The 24,114-nt window shown below is 39.2% G+C and overlaps 1 protein-coding gene across 3 annotated transcripts in view; it reads right to left on the reverse strand.

The window, feature by feature from the left end:
- Positions 1-24,114, reverse strand: part of LOC124721469 (sorting nexin-7-like) — a 191,176-nt gene that overhangs the window by 99,130 nt on the left and 67,932 nt on the right. For all 3 annotated transcript variants that reach the window (XM_047246463.1, XM_047246464.1, XM_047246462.1), the window contains 2 exons: positions 11,232-11,392; positions 11,026-11,151 (listed from right to left, as the gene is read on the reverse strand). In XM_047246463.1, coding sequence (XP_047102419.1) covers positions 11,026-11,151; positions 11,232-11,392 — 287 coding nt within the window. The remainder of the gene's footprint in view (positions 1-11,025; positions 11,152-11,231; positions 11,393-24,114) is intronic.

Below are 24,114 nucleotides of genomic sequence, written 5' to 3' on the forward strand. Positions count from 1 at the left end.
CTGCGTAAACCGCTGTAGAGACTTGGTGTGTCATCTCTGACAGCACCGCTTGCTGGCTGCAAGCAGGGTATCTTTGCGGAATTAGACAGTGTTTTGGTTTACAACAGTGTATGGCTTTATCTCTGTGACAAGTGACTGTTCATATCGGTAAACATAAACGCTATACCGTGTGTTTTGACTTGACGAGTTTGCTTTGTGTTGTTTAGCTGCTCAATTTTATGTATTTGACGAATTTTGCTTGTACCTGTTTGACGTATTTGATTTGTGGATATCAATATGCCCCGTTTCAGCAATCGAGTGTTTAAGAAAAGGCACGAGTGGAAGAAGAAATCTTTTGTTGTTTCAAAGGGAGATGCTGCTCAGACTGCTTCACCAACTACTCCAAATGAATGTGATAGAACTCCTTCCAGCAAGAAACTTTGTGATAGCAAAGAAAAATTTGAAAACTATGAAAGTGACAGTAATGATGTGAATGAAATAATTAACATTTCCTTGCTCTCTAATATCTTGAAACATAACATATTATGCCAAGTTTGCAAAGAAAGAGGACTGGAATTGAAAATAACTTCACACATTGGTTTGGCATGTAAAATGTTATTGAAGTGTAACAAATGTGCTGAAGAAGTTTTGTTTTCTAATTCTAACAGTATTCCTCATAGTGGTAATAGTGGAAAGAAGGTGTATGATATAAATGTTAGGCTAGTGTATGGCTTGCATTGCATTGGAAAGGACAGTGCTGCAGGGACAATGTTATGCGGAATTATGAACTTGCCAAAACCACCAACCAAGTTTGGATTTTATAATGAATTGGTGGGATCTTCTGCTGAAGATATTGCTCAAGCAACAATGAAGAAAGCAGTTGAAGCTGTGACAGATAATGGGAATTGTAGAGATTTAACTGTTGCTTTAGATGGATCATGGCAACATAGAGGTCATAAATCTTTAAATGGAGTTGTGACAGCTACCAGTGGAGACAGTTGCAAAGTAGTTGACATAATTCTCTCAAAACAACATAGATGTAAGGGCAATACCAAGGACAAACAAAGTGAAAGTTGTGAAGCAAATTTTCACTACATGAGAGGAGCAATGGAAGTAGAGGGAGTGAAAGCAATATTTTCCAGATCACAGTAGTGGTATAATGTACGATACACTAACTATTTGGGAGATGGTGATTGTAAGGGATATAAAGCTGTAGAGGAACTCGAACCTTATGCCAATGAGATTCACATTAAGAAACATGAGTACACTGGACATGTGGAGAAGTGCATGGGGGCTTGCTTGCGAGAACTAAAGCAGTTATTAGCATCCCAGAAGCTTAGTGATGGCAAGACCCTTGGAGGAAGAGGAAGATTGACAGATGAAGCAATTGATAGATTGCAGAGTAGTAGTAGTAGTAGTAGTAGTAGTAGTAGTAGTAGTTGTTGTTGTTGTTGTTGTTGTGGTCTTCAGTCCTGAAACTGGTTTGCCACACTGCCCTCCAGTACTAAACTGGTGATCCCTTGATGCCTCAGAACGTGTCCTACCAACCGATTCCTCCTTCTAGACAAGTTGTGCCAGAAACTCCTCTTCTCCCCAATTCTATTCAATACCTCCTCATTAGTTATGTGATCTACCCATCTAATCTTCAGCATTCTTCTGTAGCTCCACATTTTGAAAGCTTCTATTCTCTTCTTGTCTAAACTATTTATCGTCCATGTTTCACTTCCATACATGGCTACACTCCATTCAAATACTTTCAGAAACGACTTCCTGACACTTAAATCTATACTCGATGTCAACAAATTTCTCTTCTTCAAAGACGCTTCCTTTGCCATTGCGTCTACATTTTATATCCTCTCTACCTCGACCATCAGTTATTTTGCTCCCCAAATAGCAAAACTCCTTTACTACTTTAAGTGTCTCAGTTCCTAATCTAATTCCCTCAGCATCACTCAACTTAATTTGACTACATTCCATTATACTCGTTTTGCTTTTGATGATGTTCATCTTATACCCTCCTTTCAAGACACTGTCCATTCCGTTCAACTGCTCTTCCAAGCCCTTTGCTGTCTCTTACATAATTACAATGTCATTGGCGAACCTCAAAGTTTTTATTTCTTCTCCATGGGTTTTAATACCTACTCCGAACTTTTCTTTTGTTTCCTTTACTGCTTGCTCAATATACAGATTGAATAACAACAGGGATAGGCTACAACCCTGTCTCACTCCCTTCCCAACCACTGCTTCCCTTTCATGCCCCTTGACTCTTATAACTGCCATCTGCTTTCTGTACAAATTGTAAATAGCCTTTTGCTCCCTGTATTTTACCCCTGCCACCTTCAGAATTTGAAAGAGAGCATTCCAGTCAACATTTTCAAAAGCTTTCTCTAAGTCTACAAATGCTAGAAATGTAGGTTTGCTTTTCCTTAATCTTTCTTCTAAGATAAGTCGTAGGGTCAGTATTGCCTCACATGTTCGAACATTTCTACGGAATCCAAACTGATCTTTCCCGAGGTCGGCTTCTACCAGTTTTTACATTCATCTGTAAATAATTCACGTTAGTATTTTGCAGCTGTGACTTATTAAACTGATAGTTCGATAATTTTCACATCTGTCAACACCTGCTTTCTTTGGGATTGGAATTATTATATTCTTCTTGGAGTCTGAGGGTATTAAGCCTGTATCGTACATCTTGCTCACCAGATGGTAGAGTTTTGTCAGGACTGGCTCTCCCAACGCCGTCAGTAGTTCTAATGGAATGTTGTCTACTCCTGGGGCCTTGTTTCGACTCAGGTCTTTCAGTGCTCTGTCACACTCTTCACGCAGTATCATATCCTCGATTTCATTTTCATCTACCTCCTCTTGCATTTCCATAATATTGTCCTCGAGAACATCGCCCCTGTATAGACCCTCTATATACTCCTTCCACCTTTCTGCTTTCCCTTCTTTGCTTAGAACTGGGTTTCCATCTAAGCTCTTGATATTCATGTAAGTGGTTCTCTTTTCTACTAAGGTCTCTTTAATTTTCCCTGAGGCAGTATCTATCTACCGCTCGTGAGGTAAGCCTCTACATCCTTACATTTGTCCTCTAGCCATCCCTGCTTAGCCATTTTGCACTTCCTGTCCATCTCATATTTGAGACGTTTGTATTCCTTTTTGCCTGCTTCACTTACTGCATTTTTGTATTTTCTCCTTTCATAAATTAAATTCAGTATCTCTTTTGTTACCCAAGGATTTCTACTAGCCCTAGTCTTTTTATCTACTTGATCCTCTGCTGCCTGGACTATTTCATTCTCCTTCTACTGTATTTCTTTTCCCCATTCCTGTCAATTGTTCCCTTATGCTCTTCCTGAAATTCTGTACAACCTCTGGTTTAGTCAGTTTATCCAGGTTCCATCTCCTTAAATTTCCACCTTTTTGCAGTTTCTTCAGTTTTAATCTACAGGTCATGACCAATAGATTGTGGTCAGAGTCCACATCTGCCCCTGGAAATGTATTACAATTTAAAACCTGGTTCCTAAATGTCTGTCTTACCATTATTTAAACTATTTGATACCTATTCGTATCTCCAGGGTTCTTCCATGTATACAACCTTCTTTCATGATTCTTAAACCAAGTGTTAGATATGATGAAGTTATGCTCTGCGCAAAATTCTACCAGGTGGCTTCCTCTTTCATTTTTTAGCCCTAATCCATATTCACCTATGTTTTCTTCTCTCCCTTTTCCTACTCTCAAATTCCAGTCACCCATGACTTAAATTTTCATCTCCCTTCACTACCTGAATATATTCTTTTATCTCATCACACATTTCATCAATTTCTTCATCATCTGCAGAGATAGTTGGCATATAAACTTGTACTACTGTAGTAGGCGTGGGTTCCGTGTCTATCTTGGCCACAATAATGCGTTCACTATGCTGTTTGTAGTAGCTTACTCGCACTCCTATTTTTTTATTCATTATTAAACCCACTCCTGCATTACCCCTATTTGATTTTGTATTTATAACCCTGTATTAACCTGACCAGAAGTCTTGATCCTCCTGCCACCGAACTTCACTAATTCCCACTATATCTAACTTTAACCTATCCATTTCCCTTTTTAAATTTTCTAACCTACCTGCCCGATTAAGGGATTTGACATTCCACACTCTGATCTTTAGAACGCCAGTTTTCTTTCTCCTGATAACGACGTCCTCTTGAGTAGTCTCCCGGAGATCCAAATGGGGGACTATTTTACAGGGCCAGATCAGTCAATCATCCAGACTGTTGCCCCTGCAACTACTGAAAAGGCTGCTGCCCCTCTTCAGGAACCACACGTTTGTCTGGCCTCTCAACAGATACCCCTCTGTTGTGGTTGCACCTACGGTACGGCTATCTGTATCTTTGAGGTACGCAAGCCTCCCCACCAACGGCAAGGTGTCTATGGTTCACTGGCGGGGGAGTGGGGGGGGGGGGGGGGGGGCAGAGTTATTATGGGGTGCAATTAAGCAAAATACAAGAAGCATTGAGCATATGAGGAGAGGAGTATGGGCGTTATTTTTTCATACTGCATCAACAAATGAGCACCCACAACATGCACTGTGCCCCACTGGTGATGACTCATGTTGTAAGTACCAATCAGGAAAGGAATATGCCCATAAAAACAGTTTGCCAAATGTTGTAATTAATGCAATTAAGCCCATATTCAGAGATTTATCATAGCCAAGTTTATTGGAAACGTGTTTACATGGGAAAACAAAATCCAAATGAAAGTGTAAATAATTTAATTTGGATTAGGATTCCCAAAAGTGTGTTTGTACAGATAAAAACACTGCATTTTGAAGTGTATGATGCAATGGCACCATACAATGAAGGAAACATTATCAAATGTGATTATTTTGAAACGTTTAGGTTTCCAACCAGGACACAACACCATTTCCACAATGTGCCTAATTGATGAAAGACAGAGGTGCAGGAAGAAGAGACAAAAGCTTACAACATGCAGCAAAAGGGAAGAAAAGACCAGTGAAAAGGAAACTAACGCTGGAAAAGAGGATGATGCTGATAATCCATCATATGGGACAGGAACGTATTAAAAAACTTTTGAAGCCACTTCCTGTAACTTTAAAATTTTCATCTTTGAGGAATATTTTCTCAAAAACTGCTAACAGTATATCAATGAAATTTATAGACAATATTGTTTATTTCTTTTCCTTGGTTTCTATAACAAATTGTAAAAAAATATTGTATAATTCAAAACTTATAGAAGAAAATGTGCAAAATCTCAGAGAAAAAAATAAGCATCTGTTTTAAAAAAAATTGTAAAACAAAAACCAATAAATATTTCTTAACATGGCATTATAACTTTTTAGAGAAATATTCACTGAACATGTAGTCCAAATTTCAGAGCAATGTGTTTAATGGTTTTGGAAAAATGTTCCTTCTATCTGCTAAAATTAACATGGAGGTGATGGATCATTCCAGCTCCCCTTAACAGGAATTCATCTTTCATTTTCATCTGCCATTGAGTCTCCACCTTTCAGCCAAGCACTCACACTCAAAAGCAACTGAGAAATTCAAGAAGTATTTGAAAAGTGCAAACTTACAAAACAAATGCAGCAAACAAAAAATTGCTGCACTCTCATGACTTGCATAGTGTATGTGAGTAATCAGAAACCTCTCTTCTTGACCACAGGAAATCATTATGTACTGCATACAGTATTAACTGACATAAAAGAAAAACTGCAATCAAGTGCAGTTCAGCAGAGCATGCTGTGCCTCTAAAAATGAAGAGGAGAAGAGCAGTTTTTACAGTTCAGTCTCACAATGCGCCTCTAAAAGTAAATTTAAGCCGACACCATATGTGCACTGTCACTTTAGTGCCAAAAGGGTTGTCAGCAAGGAAAGTTGCCCTCCAAATTTGCATATGACGTATCAAAGAACTTTGAACATTTGACTGTTACTGGGACAAACAAAATACTGGCAATCTCACAAAGTTGTTGCCCACAGCGAAGAGCACCACCTTATTACTGCTACATACAAATTATGGCTCATACATACACTAAGAAGAATGCAAACAGAACTTTGTAGTGGCTTCTCGGAGGCAGGGCAGGCTGCTTGGATCCACGGATCTGCGAAGATGTGCATTTACAAATAGACTGCCTTCATATAATTTTGTTTTTATTTCACAGTAAAGGTATTTAGTTTCATAAAGCTTACTCCAGAGGCTAATGCATTTTACACCAAGTTTCCTTTTCACACTAGTTTCATGAATCCAAGAGAGTGAACAGTGAACTGGAATATTTGCCTGTTCAACACATGTACGACAGATGAGGTACCGAAGATCCAGTCGCCCTTTCAGATTTGACTTCGGATCCAAAGGCAACTTGGCCTGGGAAACAAATAAAGCCAATGATCTACTCAACCTTAGCTTCATTTCTATCCTGGTATCAAGCCATCACCCCCCCCCCCCCCCCCCCCCAGAGTGTAGTGTAGCACGAGATTCTCAGGAATAACATGCTCCACTACTATCCTCTTAGGTCAACTAAAGATGCTTGTGGAAGTTGAAAACTTACTTTAGGTAGTTAGTAGCTAGTAGACAGGGATCACACAACTGTGCACACTTTGATGATTAAATAAGCGTGGACACAGAACACTGCCCAAGTGTGATGCTGATCCAGTGTCTCCATCTCCTGTGAAGCCATCTCCTGTGAAGGGGTTGCTTATGCTCCAGTGTCACGGCTTGGCAGTGTTTTGGATGGCAATGTCAAGACCCGAGAAAACAACTGAAACTTTTTTAAGTCTGAAATGTAACTTTATTTGACATACTCTTTGAGGTGATGTCATAAGATTCACTCCAGATATGTTGCTCTAATTAATGAGAGATCTGTTGCCCCACTGGGTAATCGTTTTATTCGTGTGTGCACGTGCGTGCACGCTTCGAGAGTTTACGGGCACTCGACAGTGAGGTTATCGGCGCCCTTACAAATATTGAAAGAAACAAACACAAATGAAAGGGCTAAGAATGTTGTCACACCGTGAGGCATAATCCTAAAAATGAGACTCACTCATATACTCCCTCCCAAACCGTGTGCACGGACACTCACAATTACTCTATCTCACATGCCGTAAGACAAGAGAAAGGGTGAAAGATGCTAAACCTGGGAATAAAACATAAGAAAAATGACGGTATAGCTAAAATAACAGCACAGAGAAATGTGATTGGCAGACCAGTTACAAAAAATATGGGTGAGCCAGTCACCCTGTTAACACATTAAGAATATCTCTCTAAAATTTTAGGAATCAAGTTGGACATATAACAAAACCTTAAAACTCTAAGCACATTTGTTTGAATGTCACTTAAGATAAATGATAGCTCTGTCAGCAAATTGGTGACTGCCCTCTGGTCTGAAAATAAAACACAGTGATCTGTACACCACATACTGGAGGGTCTTCTCACTGGAGCAAGAAGCCATGCCTTATAGGGCTGTGGCCTACAGAGTAAGAAGACCTCATCCTGCCTGTGGGCCACTGCTGTGTTGTAGACTTTACTAGACAATTTATTGTCTGCCACTTCCAGCCACTCTTCTTCCGGTCAACACATGACCGTACCTCAACAGTGACAGCATGCAGGGGTGGCAGAACGAACAGAGGATCGTGACACACAACCTCGGCACCTGCTTCCGCCTTCCCCAGCCTAAGTAAGTCAAGAAGGATGTTCTGGATATCCTGGACTACTTTATCACCTTGATACCAAATAATGCTTCCATTCCAGACTCGTAGATATACAAATTTTAATATCTTATACCATCCTAAATGGCAAAGTTCAAATTTGTTGTTTACTCATAACTGATTGTCAAGCAATTTTTAAAAAAACTAGAACATATAAATATGTTACTCCATCACTCGAGACCACTGAAAGTTAAAATTGCAGTCTTCTTACAATGTTAACTTTGAAACAGATGGTTAATAGAAACATCTAAGTTTTGGATCGTGTTTGTTTGTGGGATGGTACATTTGATGTGTGCACTCTGCCATTTGTTATTAGAATGATGCATACTATTGCAGCACACTAGACAGTGTATTTCAAATTGATCCCTGAAGTGGCTAGGTATATAAGTAGACAAATACGAGAGGAGGCAAAATGGTGACACTTTTGAAAATTGAAAGAACATGTTGCTGGAGTGAATTACGTGGAGCAAGTGTTTATAAGGCAGTAAATACACCAGGCAGTTTGGGAGTAAGTTTCCGAGTCAATGATGCCATATATGAAGAGAGAGACTCCATTAGCCGAGAGTCATAATGAGTGTAAACCTATCCTCATATCCCCTATGTTTCCACTAGAATCATAGTGTTTTTGAAAAGAACCTTATAGTTAGTAAGCTTATTTAAGTCAGAACTAAACCAGCTTATCTAACAACTTACTTATACAAATAAAATTTGTCAATTTGTATAAGTTAAACGTCTACCAATGAGTGGCAATCTGTAAACCAGGCAACCACCAAGAATGCCATAGCATGACAAATAGGACCAATAGAATGTGAACAACTATTTAAAAAAATAAAAAGTGTAATGTGTCCAATACATCTCAATTAAAGCATTAAGACTGATTAGTTGCCAAAGTTCAACATGGCTGTATCTATATAGTGCTCTGCACAACAAAAAGGAAGGGCTATTAGAGTTTGAAGACATTTCAATGATGTCATCATTAGAACAGATCACACGCGTGAACTGAGGATAAAAATGGGACGCAATTGTTCATTTCCTCATCACAGGAACCATCCCAGCATTCACTCCAATCAATTTAAGGAAATTGTGAAAAATCTAAATCAGGATGGCTACACAGAGATTTGAACCTTTCTCCTCCTGAATCAGAGTCCAGTGCCTCAACTACTCCACCCCATTGATTGATCTCTCTCAACACTCTGATTATTAATGATGGTGTTCCCATTAGCTAAGCCAGCCTTCTAGCAATTTCGAAGAGGTATTTTTCATAATATCCTTGCATAAAATCTTTCCTGTAGTTCAAGGTACCGTGCAGATCTGTTATTATCCAGTGTCCCTGTTGTGTAAAACTTCATACACAACAGTAAGAAGAGGTGGGCTACAGAGTGGTGCACGGACTGTCACCATGGGAAAGCCAGACAGGAGCAGAAATGATTAGCGACCAAGTTCGCAGAGTAAACAAAAGATTTACTTAACTTGTATTTCTCCAAGCATATGACGACTCATTACAAACACTGCAGCAAGGAATAACATCCAGTTCTCAATATCAACAATTATTAGGCTCTCTGAACTAAAGCACGAACATCAGTCTCCGAGCCATGACTGGACATAGTGTCATGTAGTGCAGATGCTCCAAGCGCGAGTGGGTTTCACCAGCCACCAGCCATCCTATAATGCAGCGGCAAAGAGTGCTTGTGATACCAAGCTGCTGGAGATGTGGCTCAGCAGGCATGCTCCATTGGGTCCACCAGATGCCGCGCGACCACTATCAGCGTCTGACGGAAACTTACAATTACATTGCCAACTTTGATGTCCATGAGGTGGTATCAATAGATGATACCACAGTCCCCAACGAGGTATTTTGCATTAGAGTCAAATTCTATAATCTTTCAGTCAAGTCCAACACATCAGCTGTTTTTGACTCCTCTGGATGTAAAAACAGTAAAAGGTTTTCAATAGTTTCACCTTCTCCATTAACAACTGCACTCACTCACTCAAGCAACCTGGGTCCTGAAACATCACCATGAAACTACTTTGCTGTCAGTTTCCGAAGACCTGCCTTTGATGACAATAATGTCTGGAGATCCATTAAAGCCAATCACAGTTTCAGTGAATTGCTCATTCAATTGTGTGGAACTATTATGGGAAGCTGAAACATTTTTGAACATCACATCTATTTATGTCACTTTAGCATGTTTTTGAGGCTTTACAGGAACAATACACTTGTGGTGCTGACTGGTTTCCAGAAAACTTTATGACCCTAAACTAAAACCCTGGCACTTCTCCCAAATTCCCTGAGGTGTTCACCATTATGCACAAAATAAAAGTTAAGGATACCTACGATGTGCTACAGATATAGTAAGCATTATCCTTAATCATAACTTCCTCACAGTTTCCTTGTATCTCACAGCCACTACTGTTTGGCATCTATAGAAAATTATGACAAAAGAATTAAGAAACATTTTGGATGACTACCATACAGCACCTGTGATAATATTGCAGAGAAGGTGGGTAGTCTGCATCATGTTAGGCAGTGTATTACATTCTTGTCTATACAGTAGTACAATCAGACACTGCCAATTTAGACTGATAGTTATGTTTAAATTCAATCTGCAAAAGATGCTGATAATATCAAACACCACACATGACCTGCCCACTGACCCAACTAATACTGTCAAGCACTTGTCTCATATCTAACAGATAGTCTGGTGCAAGTTTCCAACACAATTGACAATAGAATTAAGGGCTGCTCTTTCCAATGGTGTAGTAGTCTTTTAAATAAATTATGAGTTTCAAATACCCCTTTTGCAAAACTGCAGCTGTAGCGCAATTACATTCATTCCAGTGTTGCCACCTGAATCCATGCATATTTAAATAAATTATTTTTAACAGACACAGCTGTTCTTCCCTTCAGCAAGAAACTCTTCCAGATGAAACATGCTGATCCATACATCTGCTGTCACCTGTTCACTTCAGCAACTGAAGCTGTCAATGTAATGACTGTTTAACATGATTTTCTCCCATATTGTTCACATTTTGTTGAAAAACATTTCATCACAAATAACAACTCTCTTTTACTTTTTATACACACACAAAAGCAAGTAGGATTCTGCAATCCATTTCTTCAAATTTATTTGTTTGCGAAATCATACTGAATTTTTTAAAAACCCAGAGAGGACTAGTACATATATTTCAGTCGATGAACAGAGTCAGGTAACATGTTTCTAAGGTAATTTGAAGACAGACTGTTTTGAAATGAAGAGTAATCTTACTAACATTAACTGATTAGTTAACTTTTAATCCTTACAGTTAATTATGGATTAATTAGGTGGGATTTTGTTACCTGTTCCTTTTCTGCTCTTTTTTTCTTAAGTTCATCCACTGCCAACTCATACTCTATTTCAAAGGCATCTCGGCGTTGCAGGGCTTCTTTCACTGCTTGAATGTATAGCAGATACTCCTTCAGTGGCTAAAAATATAAAAAGTAATGAAAAACAAAAAATACCTTCTTGAAGATACTATTAATAATGTAGAAAAACGATTGTTTACCTGTACAAAGCTCGGGTTAGCAGCAGCAAGAACATTATGCAGCGAACGAGAATTATGTTCAACAGCACTTGCCAAAGCAAGCAATACTGGACTAAGTTCTGGCTCAGATGCAGACCACAAGGTAAATATAGGGTGCATCTGGTGCATCTCATATAAATATTCTGGAAAATTATAAATTCAGGTGAGAATTATAAGGTACATAGAAAGAATAATATTTTAGAGGTTCACATCTCATAATAGCATATTTGCAAAATGTGGCTCATTACCACAAATACATTAATTTTTCGGAAGATTTTTAGATTCGCTAATCTTGATTAACAAAAAATAATCCATAATTGTAACTAGTCACAATACTCTAATTCTCTGAAACAATGAGATCTTAGTACTGCTATACTATGACAAGATGAAAAGTTCCTAACAAAGCATGAAGTGTCACACATTTCATTCAAATGGCTAAACTATGATGATATGAAATCTTAAAATTCTGTTTTTGGGCAGTGAAAACAGAAATTCATTGAAAGTTGATGAAGGGTTATACGGAATTTGCCCTCCTTCATTTTCAATAGATAATAAATGGTCAGCTGAATTCAATACAGTCATACAACACACACACACACACACACACACACACACACACACACAAAGGTGGACTGCAGTGCCAGGTCACTGGCGTTGGATGGGTCAATGTAGCCATGTGTGTGTGTGCACCTGCACATGTTATTACTTTGCAAAGCTGAGTTACATTTTCAGTATTTTCATTTGCCTGCCAACAGATCAGTGCAAACTATATGGCAAGTTGTTACCTGTACCACTAGCACTATTTGCTTCCCTGTTGCAGGATTCCAAGCAACGTTGTGAGCAGACGATGGTGACGACTTTTTGGGCAACAGTTTAAGGATGTAAACAGTGTGACATGTGGAAGTTTTGGTCAGTCCAGGAAGCCTGTATTGATAGCTGAAGTAATTAAGGCAGCCTCCCACAATAAGGTCCGAAACCCAGGTTCAAGACCCAGTCAAGCACAAATTTTCACACGTCAGTAATGGGTAGTAGATTTATACCTAAAACAGCTGATATCTGAATTTGCTGTCAGAAAATTAATTTTGAAGTATTCTGTATAGCTGTGGGTCATGTGTTCTTTCAGACATGCATGAAGAAATACGAGGTCTGTACAAAAAATTCCATAAATTTGTCCACAAAATTTTTCTATACTTACCTTTTACTTATTGTGCATGGTCTCCTTCGAAATACTCTCCTCCACAATTGATACACCACTCCCGACATTGTTTCCACTTCCAGTCTTGGTATGGCTTTTGCCAGATCACATGAAGCGCCATTTGTGAATTTTCTTTTGTCTCGTCTATTGTCGCAAATCTTTGTCCTTTCCACATCTCAATATCATAACTATAGACGCATGACTGATCACCAGTTACGATTATCTTATAGAATATCTCATTCTCATTTGCACAATACAAAAGCACAGACTGCAAGGTGAAGATCTTTCTGGTCTTGACTCATGAGCCGTGGGAACAACTTGGCAGCAACATGCTGCATTCCAAGATGCTGCGTCAGCATTTCATGATATGACCCAACTAAAATGATACATTCTTCTACAATCTCTCTGACAGTCAGTCTTCGATTGGCACACACAATTTCATTGATGTTCCTGACATCAACGTCGCTGATAGACGTTGAAAGGCGTCCTGAACGAGGGTCATCTTTAACTTCTGTCTGGCCATTTTTAAACTGTGTGAACCATTTGTAACACTGAGTAAGGCTTAGTTACTCATCACCATAGGCTTCCTGCATCATTTGGTGTGCACGCGCACTCAGTACAGCTCTGAATGATAACTAACAGACATACAACAATGAAACTTCCGGCAGTTACACATTAAACACAGGGTTGTGCAGGGATGCCAACTGCATTTCGCTCGACCACACCACTGGCACGAAATTATGAATGTTCTGGAATTTTTTGAACAGACCTCGTGCTTAATATGCCTCCATTGCAAAAGGAAAGAAAAAAAATAAATCCTCTTCCTTTCAACCAATGCTTCTGCACACGATGTTCCAGCACAAAGGTAACAGAGACCAAGTTATTGGAACATCTACATCAGATATGGCACCTGCTGTCTTCCCAGTAATCTAACAGTTACAGATTTGTTGCTGGAATTGTTCTGGGTCAAATTTAGGCGTTACGGCAACTGGTATTTTGCAGACCTCTCGGACTTTCACTTGGAAGATAAAATCCACTCCCTAGAAAAAGCTGTACATGTCACCTAGACCTAATAAATCAAACCACACAAAAATTTGAAAGTTAACTTCATTAACTGAACGTGGTGGTAGAGGGTGGAAGGGGACAAGGTATTCCATCGTCACGATGAGAAATCACCACCTTCCTCTCACACCAAATTTATTTTTGTCTGTGGTGCATCAGCAATACGGGAAGAAGAAATAAAATACCAGAACTATACAAATTATATTAACAATACTATCAAAATTTCAAAGTCACATCTTTTAAAAGTCAGTTTTTTTACAGCAGTAGATAGTAATGAACATGCTTAACATTTGTGCAGATAGCGGCTTGAATTTACAACACTTTAGGATTATTCCAGGATAAAAATAACCAACTTTATAAGAGAATATTCATTCTTCTGGATAAAGCAAAACTGATAGAAAAAACGCATAACTCAATTTAACTAGATCATACTGCTCAACCCTTGAAATTAATAATCATGTTATATAACTACATTATTATCATTAATATACACTACCTGATCACAGCTAATCAGACATCCCTATGTAATGTGGAATTGACCACTGGATGTCACCAGTATAAAAGGAAATGAGGGTACTGTGTTGTCAGTATAGAAGAAGTAACAGCAGACTGGGTCAGTTAGGACAGCTTAGTGACTTCACATGAGGACTAGTCATTAGACGTCACCTGAGTAGCAAATCCATCAGGGACATTTCAACAATTCTAAAGCTGTCCAAATTGACTGTTTCTGATGTGACTGAAGAGGAAATGCAAAAGAACAACTACAGCTAAACAAAGACCAGGAAGACCTCATTTACTGATGGACAGGGACCATTGAGGAGCATTGTGGAGTGTGGTTGTAAAATATCGCTGGAGTTTTGAATTCCTGCTAGCAATCCAGCTAGCACAGTGACTGTGCCTAGGAAGTTCTGAAGAATGGGGGTGCAATGGTCTAGTACGCATTTCTGTACTCAAGGCTATGCAAAGCTGGAGGTGGTATGAAGAGCTACTCCACTGGACAGTGGACGACTGAAAACAAGTCATTTGGAGTAATGCACCACACTATACTCTGTGGCAATCCAATGAAAGGGTTTGGATTTGGAAAATGCCTTGAACATTACCTTCTTTCATAAGTAATGCCAACAAGTGGAATAGTATGAAGGAGGCGGTGTTACAGTACACGGGTGTTTTTCATGGTCCCTTGATTTTGATTAAGAAAATGCTAAATGCAGGATATGAACACATTTTGCAGCATTGTGTATAGTAGAGGAACAGCCTGGAAATGATGATTGTTTCAGCATGACAACACACCCTGTCATAAAACAGCTTCTTTAGGACAATACTCTGTGGACAATAACATCCCTGAAGTGGATAATAACATTCCTGAAGTGGACTTACCTGCCCAGTCTTGATATGAACACATGAAACAATTTTGGGATGAATTAGACTGTTTAATCTGGTGCAGACAGACTCCTACAGCATTACCTTGCCTAGTTTTCTCTCTATAAGAACTGGCTGCCATTCTTCATTCTTCTACAGACATTCAGACATCTCACCAGAAGTGTTCTCAGGTGTGTACGTACGTACACACACACACACACACACACACACACACACACACACACACACACACACACACACACACACAATTAGGTCGTCAACAACATACAGCAAGAATCACCACCAACAGTAATGAATATTTTTTTCCATTGCTAATCCTTTTTATTCTGTGAGAGATTTTCAGATTTTGTTCTGAGAGAGATTACTTTACAAGCAAGTAATTGGAATTTGAACATCCACGAGTACAGGAAGTACTAAAGTACATTCCAAAAGTTATCTTTAAGAACTTGCAGCACAATGATCCATTGCTTAAATGTAGATAGAAGGATGTTTAAGTATTCAATGATTTGATGATTTCATAACTGGTAACTCAAACACAGTCATCGAGGAAATCAATCTATCAAATCAATAATGAGAACCCACAAAAAATTATTATGAAATGATACAACTCCCACAGAAGCCACAATAAATAATGAAATCATGTTTATTTCTGAATGTATACACACTTGCAAGTTGTATATTGCCTGCAAGCATGTATGTTTCTCAGCGTGAAACACCTGCTGTCAGTTTTCCTAGAGAGCATAAGGGTGTCTACATAGTTGTGAGCAATGTGGTCCAAAGAATGCTCAGGGAAGGTTCACCGTTTCATTTTTTATTTTTCCCCACGGGACTGTTAAGGACATTGCTCGCAAATGTATATGTACCTGTAAGTGTTTTACTCCTGTACTTCACACTACACTGAAGAACCATATGGGAACACAAAATTCAATTTCTGAGTTAAGTTATTCAAATAGTTTGTGCAAAGCTCTTTCCTCTGCGAGGAATGTTGGACAGATGGAAGGCAGACTAATGTACAACATCTTACTGAAAATGAAGTCATTACAGACTCAGCAAATACTCACATTAGAAAAAGTTAGGACAAGAAATCAGTCTTTTCAAAGAAACCATCCCAGAATTTCCATTGAGCTATTTCTGGGAACCACAATGAATGAACACATGGTACTTATTCAGGAAAATACCGAAGTTCTCACGTTCGAGAAACAGAACCCACTTTCTCTCCTAATGCCAGGGTAATGTTCATAAATCAAATTTCACAACAGGGAAATGATGAGAACTGTTTTGTAGACAGAGGCTGGGGCCTCTCTTTCGTAATATTCTGCATAATACTGGGGCTTGTTTTATTTCAATTTTCCTCTTTCCATCTACTGGATCCCATTTTCCTTGTTAAATATATCTCAAAATTTTCTCAAGGAGAATTCTACCAAATTTTCAGTAAAGTTTTTTCATTGTAAGTTTACAGTAGTGTAACATAGTACACATCTAATGCTTTTGGTTATCTTATTCACATAAGCAATAACATGTTCAAAATGTGACAGGTGCTTTCAGTAAATGGGCTCAGATCTTTCTTATGTCTGATTAATTTGAGGTATAAGTACAGGGTTGTCCTATAAGTATAGGATTATGATGGACTCATTTTCAAAACTTTGTATTTATTCAAGTACAAATCCAAACTGAACAAGATTTATACCAATGAAAAGATGAGGTTTCAAAATTTTTTTCATAATGTTTGATATCAATTTAATAAATTTAATAATTTGTATTGAATTAGTTTTTAATAATTATTTAGTAATTATAAATGTGATAAATGTTAGAAAAGTTCAATGTGCCCACTGTTGGCTGCACAGCAAACATTGACGCATTAGCCAAATTCGTCATACACACGCAAAAGCGTATCTGCTGTTACTGAGTGCACAGCAGCAGTGATCCAGTTGTGCAGATTGTGCAGATTGTTCAGAGTGGTTGGCAGAGGTGGGATATAAACAGTTTAATTCACACAGCCCTATAAGAAATAGTCTCAGAGTGTGAGATTAGGAGATCTTGGTCACCAGAAGTGCAGAGCCAGGTCCTGAAGTCCCCTGCAACCGATTCAGTGCTGAGGAAGGGAGTCATTCAAAAAGCCTCATACATCACAGAGCCAATGGAGCAGAGTTCCAGCCTGTTGGAAAATGAAGTCCTGGGAATCTTCCATGACTTGAGGGAACAGCCATTGTTCCAACATGTCCAGGCACGTGATTCCCATTACAGTTATTTCCACAAAGAAAAATGGTCCATAAACCTTTGTATGAGTTATGACACAGAACACATTGATCTTCAGTGAGCCTCTTTTGTGTTGCAATAGAGGATGTGGACTTTCCAAACCCCATAAGTGAACATTGTGTCTGTTAACTTTTCCACTAAGGTGGAACATCGATTTACTGCTAAAAATTACACGCTATAGAAATGCGTCATCCTCCATCTTTGCTAGCACATAACCACAAAATGCGAGACTCTTCTCTTTGTCATTGGGGTCGAGAACCTGCACAAGTTGTAATCGGTAGGGCTTGTACAGCAAACGCGGTCTCAGAATGTTCCATGCAGTTGGTTGGGGTATTCCAAGTTCTCAACTGGCTCTATTGGTAGACTTTGTGGGCCTGCGCACAAAACTTTCTTGAATGCATTGGACATCATCCTCTGATACATGCGATTGCCTGGGCTTCTTCCTTTTCACACACTCACAGTCTGTTTAAACTGCTTAAATCAATGGCTAATACTTTTGCGAGTTGTTGAACACTGAATTTGGTATGAAATGCCCCCTGCTCAGCAATTTGCGCCTCACTTTTCGCGAACTCAATAACACAGAAAACCTTGTGCTCCACAGTCACCATCTCACACACAACTTGACAGTAAAACAGAATGACGGCCCTATTGCCACACAAACTCTACCAGCCACTTCTGAAACCATCACTGCCCGCCCACCGCCACCTGCCAAAACTTTGAAACTTCCTCTTTTCAACTCGTATAAATCTTGTTAATTTTGGATTTGTTCTTGAATACATATGAATTTTTGAAAATGAGTCCATAATTTAGAATAACCCTGATAATAAGTACACACATTTCTTGTGTGTATGTTTACCTTGTCTTTATATCATAAACCATTTGATGATGTTTTGTTCTGTATCTGAGTCATTTCAGCACTGCAAATGTTATATGAGTGATACTTTACTCAAGTTTAGTACTGACTTGGGGGGGGGGGGGGGAGGGGGGGGGATATCTAACTGCAGCCATAATATGTGGTAATGGTGTTATTCTTTTTCTACCTGCACACCCTTCAATGTGACATCTTCCCCACTAACAGATTACTTCAATGATACCATGGTTCTGGAAGTCTGCATTTTGACTGTTCTCTCTCATCTGTGGAAAGAAGAAGTCACTGTGTGCCATTGCAGGAAAACATGACAGGTTGAGGTGAAATCTGATAGCCCAAACAAGCAGCGTGTGTTGCTGTGTGTCCTATTCAGAGTGAGCTGAGGTGGTGATGTGGAGCAAAAGAAGCCCTTTGGCAGCTTCACACAACACTTTGTCCTGTAATCTCATCCAGAGATTTCTGTAGTATGCTCCTGTGACAGCATGCCTCTTGCAGGCATTATCTATTTGAACCAAAACATAGCAGTCCCAGAGTACACTCTGCATCACCCTGACTGGTGGTAGTTGTATCTTCACGTTTACTGGTAGTGGTGGTGGTGAATCGATATATTTATCCTGTGCAGTTTGCTTCTGTGTCTCGGGATCGTAATCTTACATCTAGCACTTGTTCATTGTCATTAGGTGGCTTTAGAAGCAGTCTGACATGGCTGCAACATTTCAGATGCTGTGTCAGTTAGCATGCTTTTTGAATGGGTGTGGACAGTATTGAACCCACCTGGCTGCAACCTCTGTCGTTTTCAAAATGTTTTGCACGATGTTGAAAACACATCCACAGCTAATTTTCATTTTCATTTTATTTTCTTAATGTCAATACACTGGTCTTAAAGCGTCACGGCCTCCACTTGTCTTGTGATTCCTTGTTCTTCACAGAGAAACAGTCTGCTACATCGTTATTCATCATTCAGTCTCGTTTGACCACACTGAAAGTGTCTATGCCACCTAACCACTGTATCGCAAGATGGTGCACTGCAACTGCACACTTCCATCAATTCTGCATGGACTGTTGCAGCATTGTCCTTCATCAAATTCAGAAAACAAAATATGATATGATACTCCACTTTATCAATGGGCTGCGTCTTTTTATTTTGGCAGTGCATGACAGAATTGTGGTACATAGATTGAATATGTGCCATGACTGCAGGCATGTAGATGCAAACCAACAAAAAATTAATTACACAACTTTATTTCTTTGAGGTCATAATTAAAACATCATGAACATCACTTGTTTGACTGACTGTCTCAGTTTCAATTGTCATGTACATCGATCAAGAAGGCATATGAAATCTACTTAAAACAGTATCCAATTGATTCCATTCTTGATCAGAGTCAAATCCCACTGTTTGTGATCTCATTATTGATAACATTCTGTGAGACATTTCTAAGTGTAATAAAAGAAGTTATATAACAGAATTAGACATGCAGTGCAGCAATAGCAGAATTATCATAGCTCCTATCTGAAGAGGTGAGGTGGTCTGTATTAAACCAAAAGCAACATCATAAGCAGGATCTAGAGGTGGTACAAAAATGAACTGAGTTACTACGAGACATACCAATCAAGGCAGCAAATTTACTTAAAGAACTTCTTCTACATACATCAAAGAGAGGAGATTAATTATCTCCTTGAGTGAACAGAGAAACAGTTAAACAAGCAGATGACAAATTTGTCAGATGATAGACTTTAGGACTGGGTGGATATTGATAGCAAAATTGTACAGCTTAATGAAAAGTATGTCCTACATTGATATATCTAAATAGTGAAAGAGAAAGTTTAAGAGGTGAAAAAGTATACCCAGAAGAAGTAAATCTAAATGGCAATCAGCGACAAAATCAATATCTTCAACATGCTCCGAGAAGATATAGATTCATAGCTGCACAGAGAAGCAACCTTTCTAATAGAAAAATTTGATTGAGGAAATCAATGATCATTGAGTATTTTCATGTATGCTGTGAAGCATATCTACAACTCATTTAACTCTGGCAGTAACAGAAATGTTAATGCTAATGAAAACTTGTGAGACTTCACTATCTATTTGAGCATTAATAATACTGTCCACATGTTGGCTTCAGATGAAGAACCTGAAGCAGCAACAAGAGCATAGTTTGCTGTATCATAATAACATTTAAGGTTCTGGATAATGAAGTCATCAAAAGCCTCATAAAATGAAGCTTTTTTTTTAATCCTGTAAATACACTGATGGTAAAAAGAAATTGCAGCACCAAGGAGGAGTTGTGTGACATAAATGAAAGTTGGAAGGCATGTTACCACATCTGAAAGATGATGATTATTCAAATTTCCTGCTAGTCACTTAACAGTGGGATTAGTAGTGCCACTATGACTATGCAAATACACATTTTAAAAGTCATGAGCATTATTTACCTTTAAGATTGGATGTGGTGAGTTGATGTTACTCAAGAATGCCTTTAAGGTCACAAACATGCCACTATCAACACCTCACAGACTTTGAACGAGGTTGTGTAATAGGGCTACAAGAAGCTGGATTCCTGACAAGTCTTTCTGCAGTATCGCAGAACCTTCTGCGATACTGCAGAAAGACTTGTCAGGAATGTCACCACTGTAAACGACTGCTGGCAGCAGTGGTCACAAGAATATATGGTCACAAGAAGACTGGGCTCCAGACAGCTACATGGTACTACTGGGAGGAAAGGCCATCTGGTTCAGCATATGGCTCTGCTACATCATAATACTTATGCAGCAGCAATTTGAGCATCAGTTGGTACCATAATGACACAACGAACTGTTACTAACTGGTTACTTCATGGACAGCTCTGAGCCACATGCCCTGTAGCATACAGTCCACTGACCAGCGCCCTTTGTGAGACTTCAGTTATGTCACCCGAGAACTCACTGGATGGCAGGGTGGAGGTCTTGTGTTTTCTAATGAAAGCTGCTTTTGCCTCGGTGTCAGTGATGGCTGTGTGTTGGTCAGGAGGTGGCCAATTGAGGGCCTGCAACCAACCTGTCTTTGTGTTAGACACAATGGACCTACAATTGGAGTTATTGTCTGGGGTGTGATTTCATGTGACAGTAGTAGCATTCTTGGGGTTATCCCATGCACCCCGACTGCAAAATTGTACATCAATCTGCTGTGATGCCACTCATGAACAGCATTCCAGTGAGTGTTTTACACCAGCATAATGCTCACCCATATGCCACTGATGTAACCCGACATGATTTACAGAGTGTTGACATGTTGCCTTGGCCTGCTCAATCACCAGGTCAGTCTCCAATCGAGCACATATGTGAAATCAAGGGATGACAACTACAGCACCTTCCACAAACAGTAGTGACCAACCAAGTGCAACAGGCATGGAACTCCATCCCACAAACTGACATCTGGCACCTGCACGACACAACAAGCAATAGCTTATCTCCCACTTACATTGATCTGTGATCTTGCAGTGTTAATTACTTAAATATTTTACTCAGACATATATATTCCCAAAATTTCATTACTCCACACTGATTATTTTTTGGTGTTATGATTTTTTCCATCAGTTTATTGGAGCCGAAAGTGGAACGGCACATTTTCAACCCTGTCACACCAATTCACCTTTTTGGCTGCTGTATGAATCACAACAGATGATCTTTCCTCACCGAAGCCTCATCTGCTCTAATGGCTTACAGATCACACACAATTCAGCCTTTCATTAAACATATCTAGTAGGCAGAAGCTGAAGACTTGATCTGGAAAAAATAGTGGATAGTCAAAGGTGTCTCTCCATTTTCACCTTTCCGTAAATACAACATTAAACTATAAGGCTCACCTTAAAAAATTATTAACAAAAGATCTAAAACTTGAGTGTGGATTGCTTTATTCTCTAAACTTAGATTTAAAATACTTCTATGCCTCAAAAGAAAGTAGTAGTAGATTTGCTTGAGTTTTCTGTAATATATTAATACTCGTCACACACACATCTAAAAGAATTATTTGTAGCAACACAGAAACACCCAAGACTGATTCAAGAAGATTCTTCCACACATGCACCCTATTATCTGGCACCCCCTTTCCCTTGTACACTTTCACCCTTATCAGTTTTCACTACTAATTGTGATAAACACTGTATACAAAACTTGCACTTAGGTGCCTCAAGCAGCAGCTTCTGTCATTTGTGCCTTAAACTGGCACTTGAAATGCCAAAAGCTGGTTACTGAACAGTCACTCCATGGTTAGATGAGAATTTGTACAGCATACAAGTGCCAGGGTACAAAATAAACTGAAGTGACAGAAGTCATGAGATAACGATATGCATATATACAGATGACAGCAGTACTGTGTACATATGTTTAAAACAACAATGCATTGGCAGAACTGCCATTTGTACTCGGGTACTTCGTGAGAAAAGTTTCCGAAGTGATTATGGCCACATGACAAGAATTAACAGACTTTGAATGCAGAATGGTAGTTGGTGCTAGGTGCACGGGACGTTTCATTTCAGAAATCTTTAAGTGAATTCAATACTGCGAGATCCGCAGGGCCAAAAGTGTGCCATTACCTCTCACCACGGACAATGCAGTGGCCGACAGCCTTCACTTAATGACCTAGAGCAGCAGCGTTTGCATATAGTTGTCAGTGTTAACAGACAAGCAACACTGTGTGAAATAACCGCAGAAATCAATGAGGGACGTATGATGAATATATCCACTATGGCAAAATTTGGCGGTAATGAGCTATAGCAAGTAACAACTGATGCAACTGCCTTTGGTAACAGCATGATTACACCAGCAGCACCTCTCCAGGGCTCATAAGTGTATCAGATGGACTCTTGACAACTGGTCTGATTTCAGTTGGTAAGAGCTGATGGTAGGGCTCGAGTGTGGTGCAGACCCCAACAAGGTACTGTGAAATTTGTTGGTGGCTCCATAATTGTGTGTGGGTTGAGTTTTCATGGAATGGACTGGGTCCTCTGATCCAACTGAACTGATCATTGACTCAGAATGTTACGTTCAGCTACTCTGAGACCATTTTCAGACACTCATGGACTTTACGTTGCCACTGAACAATGGAATTTTTATGGATGACAATGCACCATGTCACCAAACTACGGTTGCTCGTGACTGGTTTCAAGAACTTTCTGGAAAATTTGAGTGGATGGTTTGACCACACAGATCACTGAATGTCAATACCATGAACATTTATGGGATATAATCAAGAGGTCAGTCCGTGAATAAAATCCTGCACTGGCAACTCTTTCGCAATTATGGATGGATATAGAGGCAGCACGGCTCAATATTTTTGCAGGGGACTTCCAGAGTCTTGTTGAGTCTATGCCATGTTGAATTGCTCCACTAAAGGAGATCCAACACACGATACTAGGAGGTATTCCATCACTTTTGTCACCTCAGTGTATATTCCGTATATTTGTTGCACCATGAGATGCTGCTGTCTATTGTGAAGTGGCAGCCCAGCAGCCAACCAAATTCCTCCACAGTAAACTGCAGTTAATACCTTCAGCAAGGTAAGGTTCTTAGTGATATCACTACTTCCTGTATCAAGAAGAAAAGTGGCGAAGGTAAATGCAAGAATAAAGTTGAAACGGAGCTAGTTAGGTGCCACAATATGATAGCTACTCAAGAATTTTGGCTCAAGAATGGTATATTAAAACAGCTTCCTTTAATGAGTTGGGAATTGCCCTGTGTCTCACATCAAGTTAAAGAGTTTCCAAGTGGTGTAATTTTGGAAAACATTCCAGCATGACCACCATGGATTTTGCTGAAATTTAGTGTGAACATTTGCACATGTTCCCAACAACTATTGGTAAAGTTTCATAACTAATTCAATACTTTCACCAATCAACAGTGCACCCTTTGAGACTTATCTCTGGCAATATTTTCATGAGAGAAAAAACTAGGCAGTCTTGTACAACTTTTTGCGTTCTCTTAAGTGAAATAATAAAACAGATTTCCTGAGCAAATTTCATATGGATAAAAAACTGATACTCAAAAAAATGAGAAGTTTAGCTTTTTATATCTCTGGAAGTAATTGTGGGATACACCTGAAACTTTGCACATAATAACTTACCCAT

This window comes from Schistocerca piceifrons, chromosome X (genome assembly GCF_021461385.2).
Source record: "Schistocerca piceifrons isolate TAMUIC-IGC-003096 chromosome X, iqSchPice1.1, whole genome shotgun sequence".
Classification (NCBI taxonomy): domain Eukaryota; kingdom Metazoa; phylum Arthropoda; class Insecta; order Orthoptera; family Acrididae; genus Schistocerca; species Schistocerca piceifrons.